This window comes from Gossypium raimondii, chromosome 7 (assembly GCF_025698545.1).
Source record: "Gossypium raimondii isolate GPD5lz chromosome 7, ASM2569854v1, whole genome shotgun sequence".
Taxonomy (NCBI): domain Eukaryota; kingdom Viridiplantae; phylum Streptophyta; class Magnoliopsida; order Malvales; family Malvaceae; genus Gossypium; species Gossypium raimondii.
Genome location: NC_068571.1, coordinates 5,493,969 through 5,513,038, shown reverse-complemented (window position 1 = coordinate 5,513,038; position 19,070 = coordinate 5,493,969). Strand labels below are relative to the sequence as shown.

At 31.4% G+C, this 19,070-nt stretch overlaps 2 protein-coding genes across 3 annotated transcripts; both read right to left on the bottom strand.

Moving 5' to 3' along the window:
- Positions 1 to 7,635: 7,635 nt before the first annotated feature.
- Positions 7,636 to 8,844, bottom strand: LOC105804276 (auxin-induced in root cultures protein 12). Its single transcript, XM_012636808.2, has one exon. The coding sequence runs from the start codon at positions 8,625 to 8,627 to the stop codon at positions 7,920 to 7,922; it is 708 nt and encodes a 235-aa protein (XP_012492262.1). The 5' UTR covers positions 8,628 to 8,844; the 3' UTR covers positions 7,636 to 7,919.
- A 6,440-nt stretch (positions 8,845 to 15,284) lies between these two features.
- LOC105804282 (protein NRT1/ PTR FAMILY 4.2) lies at positions 15,285 to 18,534 on the bottom strand. 2 transcript variants are annotated; one of them, XM_012636847.2, is made up of 6 exons: positions 18,446 to 18,534; positions 17,837 to 17,939; positions 17,485 to 17,702; positions 16,979 to 17,383; positions 16,758 to 16,852; positions 15,285 to 16,105 (listed from the first exon to the last, which is right to left on the bottom strand). In XM_012636847.2, the coding sequence occupies exons 2-6, from the start codon at positions 17,928 to 17,930 to the stop codon at positions 15,358 to 15,360; spliced, it is 1,560 nt and encodes a 519-aa protein (XP_012492301.1). In that variant the 5' UTR covers positions 17,931 to 17,939; positions 18,446 to 18,534; the 3' UTR covers positions 15,285 to 15,357. The 2 variants fall into 2 exon arrangements, with proteins under 2 accessions (XP_012492301.1, XP_012492280.1); XM_012636826.2 differs by lacking the exon at positions 18,446 to 18,534 and adding an exon at positions 18,194 to 18,303.
- Between the last annotated feature and the right edge of the window lie 536 nt (positions 18,535 to 19,070).

Below are 19,070 nucleotides of genomic sequence, written 5' to 3'. Positions count from 1 at the left end.
TTAACTACTTTACTGTCTTAAACCATTTTTACAAAGAATAGTGTAACTCTGAGGGTATCTGCATATACAAATAATTATATTTATCCGATATAAAAATAAATCGAAGTATTTATTTCTTTAAACGTGTATGATTGAATCAAAATGAATATTTCATGTTTATATTTGAACACAATCAAAGTTTCATCTTTATAATTGCATCAAATCAAAGTTTATGTATCAAATTACATATTGAATCAAATTTCATGTATAGTTTTGATATTTTTCCTTTTAACTAAAGTCACATTTAATTTTTATATCAATTTTATTATTGTTTATAAACTATTGGGTTAATGGCAGAAATTACCCCTATACTTTATTAAAATTTTCAATGTGGTATTTGTACTTTTAATTTGTCCAATGCAATACCTATATTTTTCTTCTGTTTATAGCTTTGGTACTTTGATCTAACCGTGTTAATTTTTTACACAAATTACCATGTGGCCCACTAATAGAGTGTCACATGGTAGAGTGGGCTACATTGAAAAAGTTAAACCAATAAACCATAGGGACTTGCTAAAAAGTTTGCCATTAGCAAGTCTATTAAAAATGATAACACAATTACATTTCTCTTTTCCTTCTTGAAAACCGTTTGCTTCTTCTCTCTTGTTTTGCCCAACAATGGTGGCGATGCTGGTCTGAGATTTGCCATTACCTCCCTCCCTCCAACCTCTTTTTCATTTTTTTGTTGTTCATTCAATCCATGTGTATTTTCTCTTTTTTAATTTGTTGGTATGTTTTATGGGTATATTTGTTGTTTTTGCAAGTAGTGATGTACAGACGATAATATTCGTCATCATTGAACCTCCATCGACCTCAAGCAGTTTCTTTTGGAAAGTGAATTAAATGTAGATACTTAAATGGCTCTTTGTTAGCTTCTAGATTTGTTTTTGTTTTAAGAGTATTTTGGAATAATAAATGGTTTCATAAGTTGGTTTAAACTCGTGTTGTCTTAAGTTTTATGTTTTTTCCATTGTTTCATAAGTCTTTTCTTTTAGAAATTTTTGTCTTGTCTTTTATAGATTTTTAGTCTTACTTTTGCAAGTGCTTTCCTCTCCGGTTTGATTGATACTCAGTTCTTTTGTTGATTTTGTCCACCACTTTAGACCATTCGGGGTTGGTTCCCTCCTAGCGTGATAGGTGCTTGCAATCACCCCAAACATATCATCATGCTTGAGTTGTGAAAAAATCGATTGTCAACGTGTTATAATCTTCTATCGTTGTTGGAGCTGAAGCTTTTATCATGTTAATGAAGTTTATTCTTCACCGCCAACAATGTATATTTATTGTTTCTTTCTTTTCCTCAAATTGTATATTACCATTGATGGTCACTAAACTAACTATAATTACGACAAAGGCAAGCGCACCTATCAAACAATAGTATAGCTATGGTGAGTAGGGAATATCGTATCCACGAGGACTAAAAGTACTAGTAATTACTATTTTTCTATTATTTAGCCGACAAATTGATGAAAATGTTTTTAATCTAAAATTAACTAAACTAATTACTAAGAACGCAACAAAGAGTGAATTAGGAAAATAATCAAATAAAACCAATGAGATAGACAATACTCAGGAAAGGATCCACCTAGACTCCACCTATTATTCTGAATTTGAATTAAACGATTTATTCACTTGTGTCTTGATCCGTAGAAATCATTAAATTATGTTAATATCTCTTTCAAGAGTAAAAACAATTGACTCTAGGTTGATTAATTGAAATCTCTTTCTAATTAAAACCCCTATTGTCGCATTAATTCGATCTATGAATTCCCCTATTAGATTTGACTCTAATTCGGTAGATTTATGTTGTCCTATTTCTAGGATTGCATGCAACTCCACTCAATTATGTTAGATCTACTCTTAAATAGGGACTTTTGCTCCACTGAAATAAGCACATTAAACATGCATTAATATCCTGAAAATATTAAAACATGAAATAAGCATACATAATTGAGAACAAGAATCAAGTATTTATCATGTAATTCAGAAATTAAATAATAAGATTCATATTAGGTTTCATCTTCCCTAGGTATCTAGGGAATTTAGTTCATAATCTAGAATAAAATCATCTCAAAGTTAGGATAACAACAAGATATAAAGAAACTCAATAAAACTTCAAAAGGAATTAAATTGAGATCTTTAATCTTGAAGGAGATCCACTTCTAATTTGAATCCGATGGCATTCTTCGAGTCTTTTCTTTGTTCTTCTCTCCATGTGTCCCCCTTAGGTCCTCTTCTAATATGTATTTATAAACTTTAGAATGCTCAGAAACCCTAAAAATTTGGTTTTTCCACGTAAAAGGGAAGCCGGGTGCGAAATCGACACGAGCTGGCACATGGGCGTGTGGCCAGCCCGTGTGGCTCACACGAGCGTGTGCGCAGCTGATGTGGAAATGCCCAGGTTGTGTGGATTCTAAAAATAGCTCTTTTTTTTTCTGATTTTGGCCTATTTGTCGCTCCTTTCGCGCCCTTATGCTCACCTAAGTATAGAAACATGAATTCAAAGGATTAGGAGCATCAAATTCACTCATTTACATAATAAATCATCCAAAAATGCATGAAGAATGAGATTAAAAACATATTACTTTTATGGCTTATCAACCATTCATGTAATAAGTTCATGAAATTAATTAAATTTTCTTTTAAAGAATGATAATACAATTTATTTTTTGGATTTCTTAGGAAATCTAGTAGATTAAAGATATAGTGCCAACAAGCAATTTCTATTGGTTAAAAAAGACACTAATAATTTGAGGCTTTGGAACTTCTAAATTTTCTGGTCGATTTTGTTGAAATTTATTTTATTCAGATTTGGATTTTTTTATTTTAATTTATTTTATGTATTATTAATTTGTGGTCTATTTATTATGTGGGTTTAAAATATGCAATAAATGTATTAAAAAACAAAATGCTATTTCACCATTTTAATAGTTGAAGTGGTAAAATGAAACTGTAAAAATTCTGATTTATTGAGTTCAAATCTCATTATTCCTATAATCTGTATGTGTTTTCCTAGATTTATCAAAATGTAAAAGATATAAATACTTTTAAAATAATATTTGTTGTAGGAGTGAAGTCATAAAAATTTTTTGGGTGGGCGAAATTAAATTATATATATTTATTCTGACAGTACAAATGCTATTTCACCATTTTAATAGTTTATATCTTTATAATTTTAAAGGATCAAATCAAATTTTTATTATTTTTAGGGGCCAAAGTGTAATTTTACTATTACTAATTTAAAATTTTATAAACTATAAAGGGGCTTAAATGAGAAATTTTCTATTTTAAGAGAGACCAAGATCCCTTCCAACCCCCAGCTTCGTCACTAATTTGTTGCTTTATAAAAGGAGTGGAATTCTAGTAATTACACAACTAAATTGAGACTCCATTGATGAGTAACTCAATTTAATGGTTTGATTTTAGTTTACAACATTATTTATTATTCTACCTGTAATTATATTTTTTAAGGTACTTGTAATTATACTAATAAATTATTATTAAAGTTTTTTTTGAACTTTAAGAGTTTCACTTAAAGAATTAGGGAGAGGGATTAGGATAATGAAGTAAATCATTTGTAAAGTTGTTGAACAAAAAGGAATAATGTTAATGAATGTTGAACCTCGTGTGTTGGCCTGATAGTTAGGGTGCCCACTATCTCAAATATGGTCTAGGTTCGAGTTGTGCTAATCATGTTATTGTTATTCATTATAAAAATATTAATTTTTAATGACTATTGAGAGAAAAATAAATTACAAAAATTCAAAAAGTTTTTTTTTTTGCCAGCAAAGAAGTAAGAAGTTGTAATAAATGATAAACCTAACAATAATTTATGTATGTTTATCATATTTCATATGTTTTTTTTCAAAAGTTATTAAATATTAAAAAAACTTTGAACAAGTGCATCTGTTAATTCCATCATGCTTTTTACATTATTTTTATATTGATTAAACATAAAAAAATTTAAATGATTATTTAGAAGAACTATAAAATTAAGGAAAAGAGTTCAATTAGGTTTATAATTTACTCAAATCAAGTGTTAAAAATAATATAAAATTCAACTTCCTTGATAGTTTGAGTTGTATTTGAAAAGAATCAAACTAAAATCAGCTCAATAGCAAAATTGAGAACTCGAGAATTTTGAAATCTCAAGTTTGAGTTTCATTATACATAAATGTGTGAATTATTTCGAATAAATTATTCTAGTTAGTTAGAGTTAAATTAATTATTTAGTTTAATACTTGTAGTGGAGAAATTATTTTATGAACCCTTCCCACCATATCATTCATGGCCTCTTTCCAATTATTTAATGATGTTTCAACAATTTTTTCTATGTCATTAACATATAATTTTGGGATTTTTCTACTCTGAACCTTGAATGTCAAACCTCAAACCTCAAACCTCAAACCTTAAACATCAAACCTCGAACCCCAAACCTCGAATCCCAAGTTCAAAGTTTAAGATTCAAGGGTCAAGATTCGAGGCTTAGGGTTCAGAGTAAAAAAATTACCAAAATTATGTGTTAATGACATGGAAAAAATTGTTGAAATATCATTAAATAATTGAAAAGGGACTATAGATGATGTGGTTGGAAGGGTCCATAAAATAATCTCACTTGTAATGGCATGGGCATTGTTGCTAATGCAGGAAAACGTGAGTTCGAGTGAGTTGAAGTGCATTATTCTCCTATTTATGAGTTGGAGAAGAGCTATGGTTAGTTTTAGATATTATGTCAAAAAAAAAAGAAGAACAGATATGATAAGAACCTAAAATGAGATTGTTCAAAAAAAATACTTATAATCATCTATTATACGAGAATTATTGTAAGTAAAAAAAAACAAATATTTTAGTTTTACACCTTAGTTTTCACTTACCCAATATGTACAAATTAAACCCAAAACAAAATTAACCTAAGGAGGACATATTTCTTTTGTTTTAGGCAAGGAGTCATCTAATTAGGTGAAATCAGGTGGAGGATGAAGACTGTAATTAAACAAAAATTTACCGTGAGTGAACCGGCCTCGGTAGCCAGAGTTGTTGAATAGCCCAAGGGTTAATTTCAAAAAAGGAATTACTGATAGTAATAGTAAATATTCTTAGATAAAGTCAAAAAGTGGACACATTAGATTTACCTTGCCCTTGCATTCAACTTAAATATATACATTACTAAGATAAGGAAGATGTGTTTTGCAAATGGAATTAGTGGCCTTGCTAGAAAAAGGTACAATGAACTTAGACCTCAAACTCCACTATTTTCAATTCATTCTATTTACAAGTCCCTATATATATTTTTTTAAAGTTGGTCAATTAATGTTTATAATAGGGTGTGGTGTTAAAGGATGATTTATTAATTTGTGTTACTTTTAAAATATGATCGTATATGTAATGTTTCATCAATTTGTTATTTTTCACGTATTACTTGCTAAAAATTCAGTTAATAGGTTAATGACTATCATTTGCGTTGAGACTTGAAATTTCAAATTTTGAAAAGTATGGACATTTAGAATGATCCAATTGGAGAATATAGACCAAATCTACAAATGTATGCATAGCATAGGACTAAAAATTGAATATAATCGATGGATTTAACTACTAATGTCTCGTGCCAAGATTAGAATTTCAAAAATCTAAAAGTACAATAATTAAAATTGACCAATTCAAAAAGTGCATAAAATAAAATTGATTAGATTAAAGATAGGGACTAAATCTACAGCTTTAACAAAATATAGAGACTAATAACAAAATTTAGCCTCCTATTTAACATATTACTTTTATCAAATAAAAAAATTTAGTAATTACTTTTTTAATAAATACTATCTTAATTAATGTATTTGGGTATTTTGTTAATATCTTCCTTCATAATGATAACAATTTTAGTGAAAAATTTAATGGTTTAAGTAAATATAATTTTTTTTGATAAAATAAGCAAATGATTACATCAAATTAATATAAATCAAAAGCATTCTTATCAATATCAAATTCCAAGAGATGTGAGAGCTCCTCGGGAACCTCCTCAAAAACCCAAATGTCTTCTTTCTTGTCAGAGACCATTTTAGCTAACGAATCCACAACTTTATTCTCCTCCCTTAAAACATGCCTTATTCTCCAATATCCAACCAACTTTAACAGTTGAAGAATCCTTTTTACCAAAACTGAATTTGCACTTGCCAGCAGACTTTCTTGAATGATTTTAACCACCTCTGAATTATCAATTTGGATCAACACTCTATCAAAACCCCACCTTTGTGAGAGAACTAAACTATCCAAAATCTCCAAAAACGCAGCCTCTAACACTGGATATACCCCAAATAATGATTATATTCAATGATAAAACTGGATCAAAAATTGATTAGCAAAACCTTTCTTTCTTTCTTTTTCTTTTTGTTCAAAGTTAGCCAGATCTTTCTTTGATTATAAGAAGTAATCTAATACTATAAAAATCCTTGTGATGAACACTTAGAAAAAGTACCGTTGAATATGGTAAGGATCTCAGCAACTTATTTCCAATTAAATGTCATTTATATATATATATATATATTTATTGTGAATATCGAGGCATATCCCTTTTTTTTCATAACTTAACACCCTAGCAAGCAAAGTATAGAAAAGAAAAGATATCACAACTAAAACTACAATATCCATAAACCCATAAATTTCTTCTTTCTATTAAAACAAATTGCATTAAAAGATGTTTGAGTCTAATTTTGTATAAATTAATTATGAGTGTATTCGATTTTTTTATATATGTTTAAGTCTCTTTTAGATATAATATTTAAAACTACTCATAGCTCCTCTCTATCCTTTAAATAGGAGAATAATGCGTTTCAATACACTCAAACTCACGTCCTCCTGCACTGCCAACAATACTAATAACAATCCGTAGTTTACTAACTTAATCTAAAAAGAAAGTAATATAATGAAAAGTGGAGTTAAACATGGGATTTGGTTCACAAGCGCCGTACTTAATTCCAAAGCAAGTCCCTTAAGTCATGGGACTACTTAGAGCCGAAAAAGCAACATTAATGGCGTTATCCCCCCCAAATTTAATGCTTTTTTAAAGATTTTCAAAGTCAAAGAGTTATGCTTCAGTTATTGCTCCAATATTTTAATTAAACATTGAAAATCGTTGTTGGTTTGTTGTTGTTGTTGTTGGATAGACAAACCCCACAACCCCACAATCCGTTCGTCCAGTGTCTGCGGTGTGTATGTAGCAACATGTTTACGTTAATTTGTTTTAGTTTTGTTCATACTTGAATTAGTTCAGTAGGTTGTATGGGTAAGACTATATTCCATTGTTCATATTGTTTCTTATATCCATGTCTATTTCCAGAAAGGAATATGAAAATTTAAAAAGATGAATGAGTTGGATATGAGAGCATCCATGTAAATTAACTTTTCTTTGTTCTGAGTTCTGACCTCGAATCTTATTCATTGTGAAGTCGTAAATGGAAAGTGAACGTGGGGCTTGCGTTCTTGGGCTTAATGCTTCACGTAACTCTAAATGCCTACAGTTTTAACTTTAGTAGTAAGATTTCATATAATAAGGCCATTTGTACGAAAAAAAATCACATTATATTCTTCAAAAATAAACTCAAATTTATGAAGTAGTAAAAGGAAACGACAATTAATTCATTATGTAAGACGCTAATTTCAGGGTCTACCTACCAGTACCAGTGCTTCGTACATAATAAAGGTGAGAATATTTTCATGAATATTTCATGATATGCAACCTATTTTAACTTCAATCAAGACAAGAAACATGATTACAGTGGGAAAAAATGTCATCATACAATGGAAGATAAAAAAAGGCAATTGATATTTCGTGCTAAAATCATTCATTATGCCCCCCCCCCCTTTTTATTACTGTACTCTGCTTAAAATCACATGAAAACTATGAAGTAAATCAAACCCAGGATCCAAAATCCTACATTTAATTGGGTAACCCTCAACCCATATCCTGAGTTAGCATTAGCAACCTGTGGAGATGGGGAAGGGGATGATGGAGTGAGTTTCTCCACCAGCTGCAACTCTCCCACGGAACCCAGATTGGCTTTATCAAACTCATGCTTCATCGGGTGACCATCAGCGATCCCTGGCCCAACTTGCCACACCTGGTTCAACTTCTCCGCACTTTCCTCCACTTTCAATGAACCATATAAAACCATCTTCCCATCGCTGCCGGCTTCGGCTTCCAAGTCCCAAACATCGAAAGAAAGCTTCCCTTCCACAATGGAACTGTAGGAGCTTATGTTGTAGGTTTTAACAACCATAGATCCATTGTTTTTGAAAGCCAGGAGGGCTTGTGAACCTGCCATGCCTGTCCCCGTGGGGTTGACGGCCCAAGCAATCCAACCGCCGGATTTAGCCGGAGGTGCTGAGAAGGCTATGGAAAGGGAAGAATTGGTGGCATTGTAGGTGAAATGGAGGGTTGCGTTCAAGGTGGGGAGGTGGGTGCAATTGGAGTATTGTTTTTTGCCACCGGAGAGTTTGAGCGATGAACAATCCGTGGAATGTGTGGGTGAGATGAGAGTAAGGCAAAGACAAAAGAGTGGAAGGAGCAGAGGAGTAAAAAGAGACCCCATTTTCATTTTTGGTTTAGTGCTAAAATGGTCTCCAATGAAGGAAGATATAAAGAGAGCCAAAAGGGCTTTTCATAGATAAAGGGTCCAATAGATTGGTGCCACGTTGGATTCGTAGTTTGAGTGTTGAACTTGGAGGGTTGATTGAGTGGTTAACAGTTGATCTTCACGGATTATCAGGGGTAGATCTCATCTCGTCGGGACAAATACTGAAACCAAAACGATAAATTATAACAAGAGAGATGAAGGAGTGGGGGGTAAAGCACGTGGGTGTTCAATGGATCAATGTTAGAATAAATAGGGGAAATGGTAGTGTGTGTAAGCTGTCACCGACGAGACTGCCACAAATTATGACATGTTTTGATAAATGTGTTCATTTTTGTTTCTCTTCTTCATTCCCCACCAACAATGCATCTTATATTCAATTCTTACTCTTTCGATTTTGGGTGGGTTTAGATGAACGATACGTTTATCTGCGATTATATAAAAACAACAATAACGGTGAAATTAGATACCATAGTATAAAACAAAAAGTAAGCTAAACGTACCCACTGCCCATCCAATCCATCCTTAATCTAGTCTTAATTATTATTTATTAATTAAAAAGCATTTTTTAAATTTAATTATAATATATAAATATTATAAAAATTAATGTTAAATGAGTATTATGTTCGAAATTTCAAATCATATCAAATCGATCACAACACAACTTAATTTAACCCATAAATAAATTTAGTTAGATAAATTGCTTCCATAATCTTTTCTTTATTGTTAAATCTAATTTGTGTGCTTATGTAACAATTAAATGTTCAAACACAACTTCAATATAACTGACAAGATAGAATGTCGATAATGACAATGTATCGCAAAGAAAAGAAAGAAAAAATAGAACACATAGATTTTACGTGGAAACTCTTTCGAGAAAAAACTACGGGCAGAGGAGAAGAAAATTTACTATATTGAATTCGAATGATTACAAGGAGTATAGACGACGTGTATTTATAGGGTTAGAAAACCTTATTCTAATTAACATCTAATAGAAATAATGCAGTAAGGTTGAAACACATTATTCAAATTAATATAAAACAAAAAAAGTAAACTTTTATTCGGGCCTCCGGCCTTCGCCCTTATGGATCCCCCTATATTGCCACTTGTATTTTATTTTAATAAGAACCAGGGTCACAACTCTAACAATAACAAATAAGAATGTGGTATGGATTTTTAAATGTATTGAAATCCTAAAACTCTTTTCTGATAAAACAATGAATTACATCAAGTTAATTGAAGTAAAAGAACCATTACCTTTATCGTGATGTAGGGCTCCTAAGACTTTATTACGGACGTCATCAAACACCCTTAGATTTGTCTTCTAACCTAAAGTCAATTTAGCCAAGCAATCAGTGACTTGGTTATCTTCCCTAGGAACAAACCTAACCAACCACTGTCCTCTAGTTCGCAAAATCTATTGAACTTGCCTAAGCACTATAGTACCTAAATTTACCAGCACACTATCTTATAGAGCTTTAACCACCTCCAAGCGGTTAGTATGGATCATAACTCTATTGAATCCTCTTCTAATTAGAAGAATCATGCCATCCAAAATGTTACATAGTTTAGCCTCAAAGACCGAGCAAAATCCTAAAACTTTTAACATTATATTTTTCACTTGTAACGTAACACCGCCAACATTACATTATATGTTTAAAGACTTAATTTCATCTTCAATTATTACTTAGTTTTAAGTTTAAAGTTTGGATAACTCTTCTTTTCCTTTTTTTTTTCTAACAATTTCATTAAATAGGAGGGTAATGTGCTTTAATACATTCGAATGCACAACTTTCTGCATTGACAATAATATTCATGTCAATCGAGTGAAGACTCGATTGACTTTTTATTTTTATTTTTAAAAATTATTAGACATTTGCTTAATTGCAATATTTTATATTGAAATTATCTAATTCATATATTAGCTAAGAACAATCATAATAGATGGGAAGCATGTTGTATCAACAATATATTCAACGCAAGGTATCCAAAAAAAATAAAAGCATTAAATGTGTTGAAATTGCATGCCACATTTCAAGCATGATTGGTGATCTCCATGTCTACATGTTGCTAGTCAACTATTTGGAAAGCTAAAACAAATTAGATCTAAATCAAAATTTTTAAATAAATTTCTAACAAGTCCATGATGCATGAACTTCCATCGACTTGGTGAAATTTAGGATTGATATAATCATAAATGTAATTTTTAAAGTTCACACCGTCTGTAAAATTTGTATAAATGTTGAGATTAAATTTGTTAAAATTTTTAGAATTAAGATTAAATAAATAAAATATGTAAACACCAATGGCTAATTTTTTATTATTATATCAATTAAAATTATGTACAATTGAAGGAAGACATTAACGCCATAATTAATTTTCCTTAGTTGCTCGCTTTTAAAATTGACAATGGTTAAATTGCTCCAAATTTTTTAAGAGGGATTGGAAAGGTTTTTTTTACCACAACTTTTAAGTTATACCCTTTTTCAAGTCAGGTACTTGAACATTATGGGTCTCTACTATTATCTCTATTAAAAAACAACTTCAACCAATAAAAACCTGACGTGTGTCATTTTTATCTGCATCATGATTTACATGAAATAAAAAATATATATTTAAATTAAATTATTTTTTATTTTCATTCTCTCTCTCCACCCTTCTTTTTCTTCTTTTCAAACCACCCATGTTGTTTCCTTTCTTATTAAGTTCTTGTTCTTTTCTTTTCTATTCTCTTCCCCATAATTTTTCACCTTCTTCTTTTCTTTTCTTTTTTCTTTTTCATTAAACCTAGTGTTTTTCACGTTGATACCCCCCCTTTTTATTTGGTAAAATAACTATTTAGGGTTTGAATTTGATAATTATTTCCACATTAGGACTTGAATTTTATGATTTTCAAGGAAATATCAAGGACTAACTTGGACCAATAAAAAGTTTAAGTCCCAATATGAGAACAATTTTTAAGTTCAGGAATTAACTTAGACAAAAAAAAAACTTTAGACCCTAAGTGAGAACAATTACCAAGTTTAGAGGCTACCTTGAACGAAAAAAAATTTAAGCCCCAATGTTGGACTAGTTGTCAAGTTTAGGCCCAAAAAGTGATTTAACTCTTTTTTTTTTCTTTTTCCATTTTTTCATTTACACTAAAACTAGCTTTTTAATATAAATAACCCAAAAATATTAATTAATTACTAAAATAGCCTGAAGGAAAAATGCTATACGAAAATGACTCGTTTGCTACAGTATCAATCAGTGTCGACACCTTTTTCCACCTAATCATGACCCAATCATTAGTGTTTAAAAAAACAATTTTTTTTGGTGCCGCCACTGTGTCAGACAGCACCCATATGTATTTTTTGAAATACCTGTGAAAAATACGGGTATTTATGGTGGAGAAAAAAAGAAGAGAAAAAATATATTTTTTAATGGGTGCCATCGGTCTGGCAAGAGGTACCGACTAGTTTTTTTTTTAAATTTCTATCAGTGAAAAAAAGGAAAATAATTTCTCCAATTGGTGTCGTCGATGTGTTAGGCGACACCTATGAGGGAATTTTTTTTAATAGGTGTCGCAGGTGTGTAACTTTACCTTTATTAATTTAAAATTTTAAAAATGAAAAAATTTCCATTTTAGGGGGGTCGGATCCCTACAATCCCTCCTAACTATGCCCCTAGCTGTCGGTATATCAGGCAGCATCGATAGTAGGTGGTCAGGAAAAAAAAATAGGTGTCACTTATGTGTCAAGCGTTAGCAGTGTTTTTTTTGGAAAAAAAATAACTGTGAAGGGAAAAAATGAGATAAAAAATAATAAGTGGTGTCGCAGACATGTTATTATAATAAGGTTGATCATTTAGTTGATGTCAAAGATATTCGAAATTTCATTTCTGATGACACCTTTTTAATTAGAGATAGTAGTCAGGTTATTTCATATATTTTGATAGAGAAAATAAATTTTTTGAGCTTAACAACGATCATTCTTTTTTGAGTGAACTGGAATTTTTTTTTTATAGTTATCGTAATTCTAGTTACTTTGAATAATGAATCAAAATATGATGATCCCTACTATCATTTTAACTTGTATGATAATGATACTAACTATAGTTGGAATAATCACATGAAACAATGACGGTTATGGGATCCCCATATTTTCTTCTTCTTTTTTTTTCTCAGTGTTTTTTTTTTCAATTATTTTTTCTCAATCTACCCTTCCTTTCATTCTCCACTTTAATAACTACAACCATTGTCACCCCAAGTCGCGTTTTAGCTTGTTTCCATCGTCACTGTCACTTTCCCCGTTGCCAGTCTTCTTGCCCCCACCTTTGACATATGTTTTAGATAATGAGGTTAATGATACTACTTTGATGAGAAAATATAATAAGTTGACTAACCCTCTTTTTCCCTATGTTTATGATCTAAAACTTATTTATGAAGTTTATAAAACATTCTCTTTTAGTGGCATGAAACTTGACATGCGTAAGTTTAAACACTATACTTGAACCCATGACCATATATAACTACCATCAACTGGGAGCCAAATTGTAACACTCTAATTATTTTATTTGACATGTTCATTGAAAAACTTACTATCTAAAAACAAAGCTAGTATTTTAAAATAAGTTGTTACATCAAACTGGGTACAATTATCTACAAAATGGAAGTTTATTTAAAACAGACACGAAAGGCATATTCCAACACTATGCCACATGTCCACTATATGCATAATAGCCCACTCCGCCACCACTTTGGAAAACTCCTGGCGTTGTCCCTTCAAGCAAAGTCTCATTTCAAGTACCTGAAAAGTAATAACAAATCTTTTAAGTACATGAGTACTTAGTGAGCTTATCACAACAATACATTGATGGATACTTTGCAATCTTAGAAGAACTTATTGTTGATGCCTAACACGTAGGCGACACCACTAATACATTTTTTTTTTCGTTTTTCTCTTCACAACTAATATTTTTTTAAATAGTGGTGGCACCCAAGAAAATTATTTTTTTCGGTTTTACTTTTAATTGAATTTAAAAAAAAATGACTTGTACCGCTAGTTAGATCGATGACACCCATTAAAAAGATATTTTTCTCTTTTTTTTCTCCATTGTGAATACCCGTATTTTTTATGGGTATTTCAAAAAATACATACGGGTGCCGCTTGACATAGTGTAGCACAAAAAAAAATCTATTTTTAAACACTGATGATTGGGTCATGATTACAAGAAAAAGAGGTTAGTGTCGCCAGTTGGTCAAGCAGCATCGGATGATACTGTAGCAAATGAGTCATTTTCGTATATAATTTTTTCTCAAAATTATTTTTGTTATTAATTAATATTTTTGAATTATTTATATAAAAAGGCCCACTAAAACCTCTCTTTTTCATTTTTTTTACATTGAATAAAGAGAGAGAAAGAGGGAAATAATATAAAATATAAAAATGTCAAATATGAACTCTTAATTGATTGAAATAGTTTTTTTTTTAAACAAAAATAATGGTATCAGTCCATAATAGTTACAAAATTATAGTTTAGATGTCTAGTTCAACCAAAAGAAATTTAGATACATAATTAAAAAATACTACATAATTTGAGGACCTCTTAATCAATTAAGCCAAATAATAATCCTCATCCTCTAAAAAAAATCTATCATCTATACTCCTATCTATTAGAATGATCCCATAAAGTTTGACTTGTTGATAGCTGCCCGAAGCTTTTACTTGGGTTATATCATGGGCCTCGCCACAAGCTTCTACGAAGGGTTTGAGGCCTGAACCAGTGGTTAATAATGTTTACGGAAAAAAAAGAAAATGAACTAAAAAAAAATTAAATATTTTTTTAAAAACTATTCTCATTTTTATCAAATTTTCATATATATATATATATATATTCTTTTATTTTAATGAATTTTCCACTTTTTTTATTTTATTGAATTTTAATATATTTTTAATTTTTTTAAATGTGTCCCGAGGATTGAATTTTAAATTTTTGAAAGTTAGAAAATTTTTTGGAGAATATTTTATAGAGAGCTCTTGCCTCTTTACAACGTCTTTCTTCGAATACAATCCCTTACATTATTACAAAGGTTACACAATTGTTATTTTCAAACTATTATTACAATTTGTAGAGAATATATTCTCTTATTACAAAACTTTTGCAAGGTAACTCTATTTTTTTTCTTTGTAGAGAATATTTCGTATTCATCTCTTTGCAGTGAATCTTTACTGTTGATTTCCAGAGAATCACTCCTTTTAATCTTTGTCTTTGCTTTGCAAAGAATCATTGAAGGTTGCAAATCCTTTCTTTTTTGCTCAAGACATTTTTAGGTTATTGGTGATGTGCCAATCATGTCAACAACTAACTATTTCCTTCAATTTTGATCTTATTTAAAAATATTTATAATTTTATGAGTGAAATTAAAAAAAAAAGAGAAAAATTCGAAAGAAAATTTTACAATTATGCCCAATTTAATCATTCTAAGAAACCTTTAGCTATCTACCTTAAACGAATATCACTAGCCTAGCAAACATTCAATATGTATATCATAAAATTTCAGGATTTTAAAATATAATTTTATATAATTTTTTATAAGACAAATTTAGGTACAAAATGATGTAATTACAACAAAACTAATCATAAATAATTATAATTTTAAGTTTTAATTACTTACTTTTTAAAATAATATAATCTTGTAAAGTACTAAAAATATTTAGTACCTTCTAGCCCAAAATATGTAGTTCAATAAATTGATGAAGTTAAGGATGCAAAGAAGCATGTAGAACAAATCCAAACGTGTATGATTCAAATCACTTCCTCCCAGCCATTCTTTCCCGAAATGTCCACTCACCGAGTTGCTTATCGTAACCAACACCGAGCTGATGAAGTACCCCATTGCCGTCGAGCACCAAGACAATGCAGTGCTCATACTTCGCATGGTATCCGGAGCCTCCGAGTAGAAAAATTCAAGCATTCCCCCGAGTGTCAACATGTCCGATACGCCGAGCAGCAAGTACTGCCACCCGAGCCAGAAAACAGACAAGACGACATCGTCATTCGCTGCCTCACGCCTCTTAGCTTCAACTACAGCAGCGGCAGCCATAGACCCTGATGCGAGAGCTAACCCCAGTCCGATCCGCCTCAATGGTTGGAACATGTTCAGAATTCCAGGATGGTGGTTGTTCTTTGATCTGAACATGCGCACAAAATATTCATATATAGGTATAGATGTCAGCATGATGGATAAGGGGAATACTGATAATGATTGAGTGGGAATCTTGAAACTGTTAAGTGATCTGTTCATGATGTTCCCTTGTTGCACTGAGAATGTCATCAGTTGAGCTAAGCAGCAGTTCATCATAATAGTGCTTGCAAATATAGGGAGGAGGCCTATGAATGTCTTTGTTTCCTCAACCTCGGTCGATGCGACTGACTCACCCATTAATGCTTTGTTTAGAAACCTACATGATTTCAACATTTTGTGTCAAATTAAAGTGCATTATGATGTTATTAAAGACACCGTGCTTAAACCAGATTCATGCAACTAGGGATAAAAAAGATCGATTTCTAACTTTTTAGTGCCAAAAATTAGATAATTTTTAAAAAGGTTTAATCAGGGCTTGAAATTTTGTAACTACTTTTATATTTGGGGTTAGACTCTTTTTTCGAAATTAATCTTTGAACTTGACAGTTTCCTACATTAGGGTTTGGGGTCTGATATTGTTTATCCAAATTAGTCTATGATATTTCCTTGAAAACCTTAAATTTAAGTCCAATGTGAGAACAATTGTCTAGCTCAGACCTCAATGTGATAATAATTATTAAATTTAAGTATGAACTTAAAAAGTAATTCGGATCTTAATATGAAAATAGTTATCAAGTTGAACGAAAAGGATGACTGTTCCTCACCTTGGATCCACCTTTGCATGCAACCAATGTCAAAAAAGTAGTTTTCAATACATTGTATATTGAACACAAACAATTTGTAGTGACATCATATGTGAGAAAGAAAAACTCTACTTTATATAAAGGCCAAAATCTGGCATCTATGTTGTTCTGCCCAATTTCCCAGTAACGTATTTTTCTAACTTTTCTGTTAAACTAATTGCATACCTGAACTTATCATGGTTTCTCTTTTCACCATAAATTTGGGTATTCTCTGCCTCTGGTAGTGATGCTTTCCTGTTTGCAATAGCCGAAGCCAACACCTTTATAAAGAAACAAAATTAGACCCATTGTTAAGCCATTGTGTTATCATAAAAGCAAAATCCAAATTGAACTTCATAAAAAGTGGTGTCATCCAATTGTATTACAAGCAATGTTGGTTTTTTTACCTTAAAAATTCTAATGAGTGGACTACCGCCGGGGCGTTTGTATCTATAAATGGGGAACCCCATGGAGAAAATGCAGAGTGCTACACTTAGTGTGACCACAGATATCTTAAAACCCCAATTCCAGCCCAAGTTTTCTTGAATCCAGATCATGACAGTGGAGGCGATGAGGCCCCCTAAACATAGTGAAAAGAAGAACCAATTGAAGAAGGATGAGACTAGACGCTGGTTGCTATGGTCAAGTTGATCAGCCCCATGTGCAGGCAAGGCAGCCTTAACGCCACCTACGCCAGCTGCTATTGCGTAAAGACCAGTGTAAAGGATAGCCTCTTGGGTCTTGGAAGGCTTGCTGTTTATGGCTGGCAGCAACCGACTGTCTTGTGCTTGAATTGTCAAGAGGATGAGTCCCTAAATGGCAAAAAATATATAAAACATATGAAACATTGCAAGGGGAGGGGGAGGGGGAGAGGGGAAATGAAGCAAAGCAAAGCAAGTATGTTTATATTTACCAACAACTCAAGAGTGCAAAAGATGATGAAGGTCTTGAATCTAGTGAGGAAAGAATCACTGACGAAACCTCCAAAAATGGTGAGCAGAAAGGAGGTTCCCATGAAATTAGTCACCATGTTTGCAGATTCCGCGGCGGAGTAATGCATTGACTTGAGGAAGTACTCTACGAAGTTTGTAGCGTTGGACAAGAACACCATGTTCTCTAATACCTCAACAACTGCATGCCATTCACAACAATTAATTCAACCCCTAACTTAATCCTAAACGATCAAATCAAGTGGTGGGGTTTCATTTTTTTCATCATTTTAGCAGAATGTAATTAACTTTAAAACTCTGAAAGCCACCACTTACCGCAGGCAATGCTTGAAGCTGTAACACCGCCATGCTTTGCAGGATCTGCCTTTGACCCTCGCCAATCCTCGAACTCTCCATTTTCAATGTTCATTTCTTCAGCCTGTTAACATTCCAAGGATAGATTAAGACTCATATATAAATTCATAGTCAACAAGAACGAAGACATCAATATCATACGCATCTCCAGAAAAAAGGAAAAGAACAAAGCCGTTTCATTAAGTTTCTTCTTGAAGATTTTAAGCATGATAAACAAAAAGAATCAAACTAGAAAATAGAAATACGTGAAAGACATGAAAATGAAGAAACTAACATAAAGAAAGCCTTGCGTATACTTGTTTTGTTTTGCGAGCTTACCATGAAAATATAACTGTAGATTCTTTTGAGTTTTCTTAATCACAAATGAAAACCCTTTTTTTGGTTTATGAAAATGAAGAGCAAGGTTGAAGGAAAGGGATGCAGTTGACTTGAAAAGAAATACATGAATTAGCCACTTGCTCTATGTTGGGTAATATAGAGGAGGATTAAGAAATATTAAAATTCTAGTGTAAAAAGAAAGAAATGAAATTGGTGATATACATGCATGTGGGTGAGTTGGGTTTGGCTTACACTTGTGCTTAAACAGCAAGGTTGCCATTAATGCTTCTTGGACTGACGAGGATTTTCAGGAGTCTCTTGCATTTCAACACCACTTCCCTATTGTTGTACCAAAGTTTTTGCATTACCATTTTTATTCTTCTTCCATTTTTAATTCGATTAATATGTGTATTATATAAAAAAGAAAACATATAAAAAAATTATTAGGTATACCCTGATGTAAAAAAGCAGTAGGTAAAATAAAATAAAAAAATTCTGAACCTGCCATTACCCAAATAGCCCAATTGGAGTTCAAAAATGAAAGTCATGCGTTTCCGAGGTTCAAGTAGATTTTATGATTCCTGAGTGCTGTCGTTTTTCATGTTTTTCTTCTTAGTTTATTAGTTAGGTAAAATATAAAGATAATGAAAATAAATGTGTTCAGATTTTAATATTAATATAATTCGTGTAATCATATCGTGTGCATTAAGTTTGAGTATCATATTTATTATATTGATCATTCGAGTATGTGTGTATAAACGACATATTTAAAACAGAAATATGGTTTGAAACTAATAACATTAACACATCAATATATACGAAATAAAATATACAATATGTATGGATGAAAACTTCTATATAATAATATTAAAATATA

Excerpts from the sequence above, each read along its gene's own strand:
- LOC105804276 (XM_012636808.2), bottom strand. The coding sequence starts at position 8,627 with ATGAAAATGGGGTCTCTTTTTACTCCTCTGCTCCTTCCACTCTTTTGT.
- LOC105804282 (XM_012636826.2), bottom strand. Across the intron at positions 16,853-16,978 it reads CACTCATTAGAATTTTTAAG|GTGTTGGCTTCGGCTATTGC; the intron begins GTAAAAAAACCA and ends TTCTTTATAAAG. Across the intron at positions 16,106-16,757 it reads AGAAACCATGATAAGTTCAG|GTTTCTAAACAAAGCATTAA; the intron begins GTATGCAATTAG and ends GAAATCATGTAG.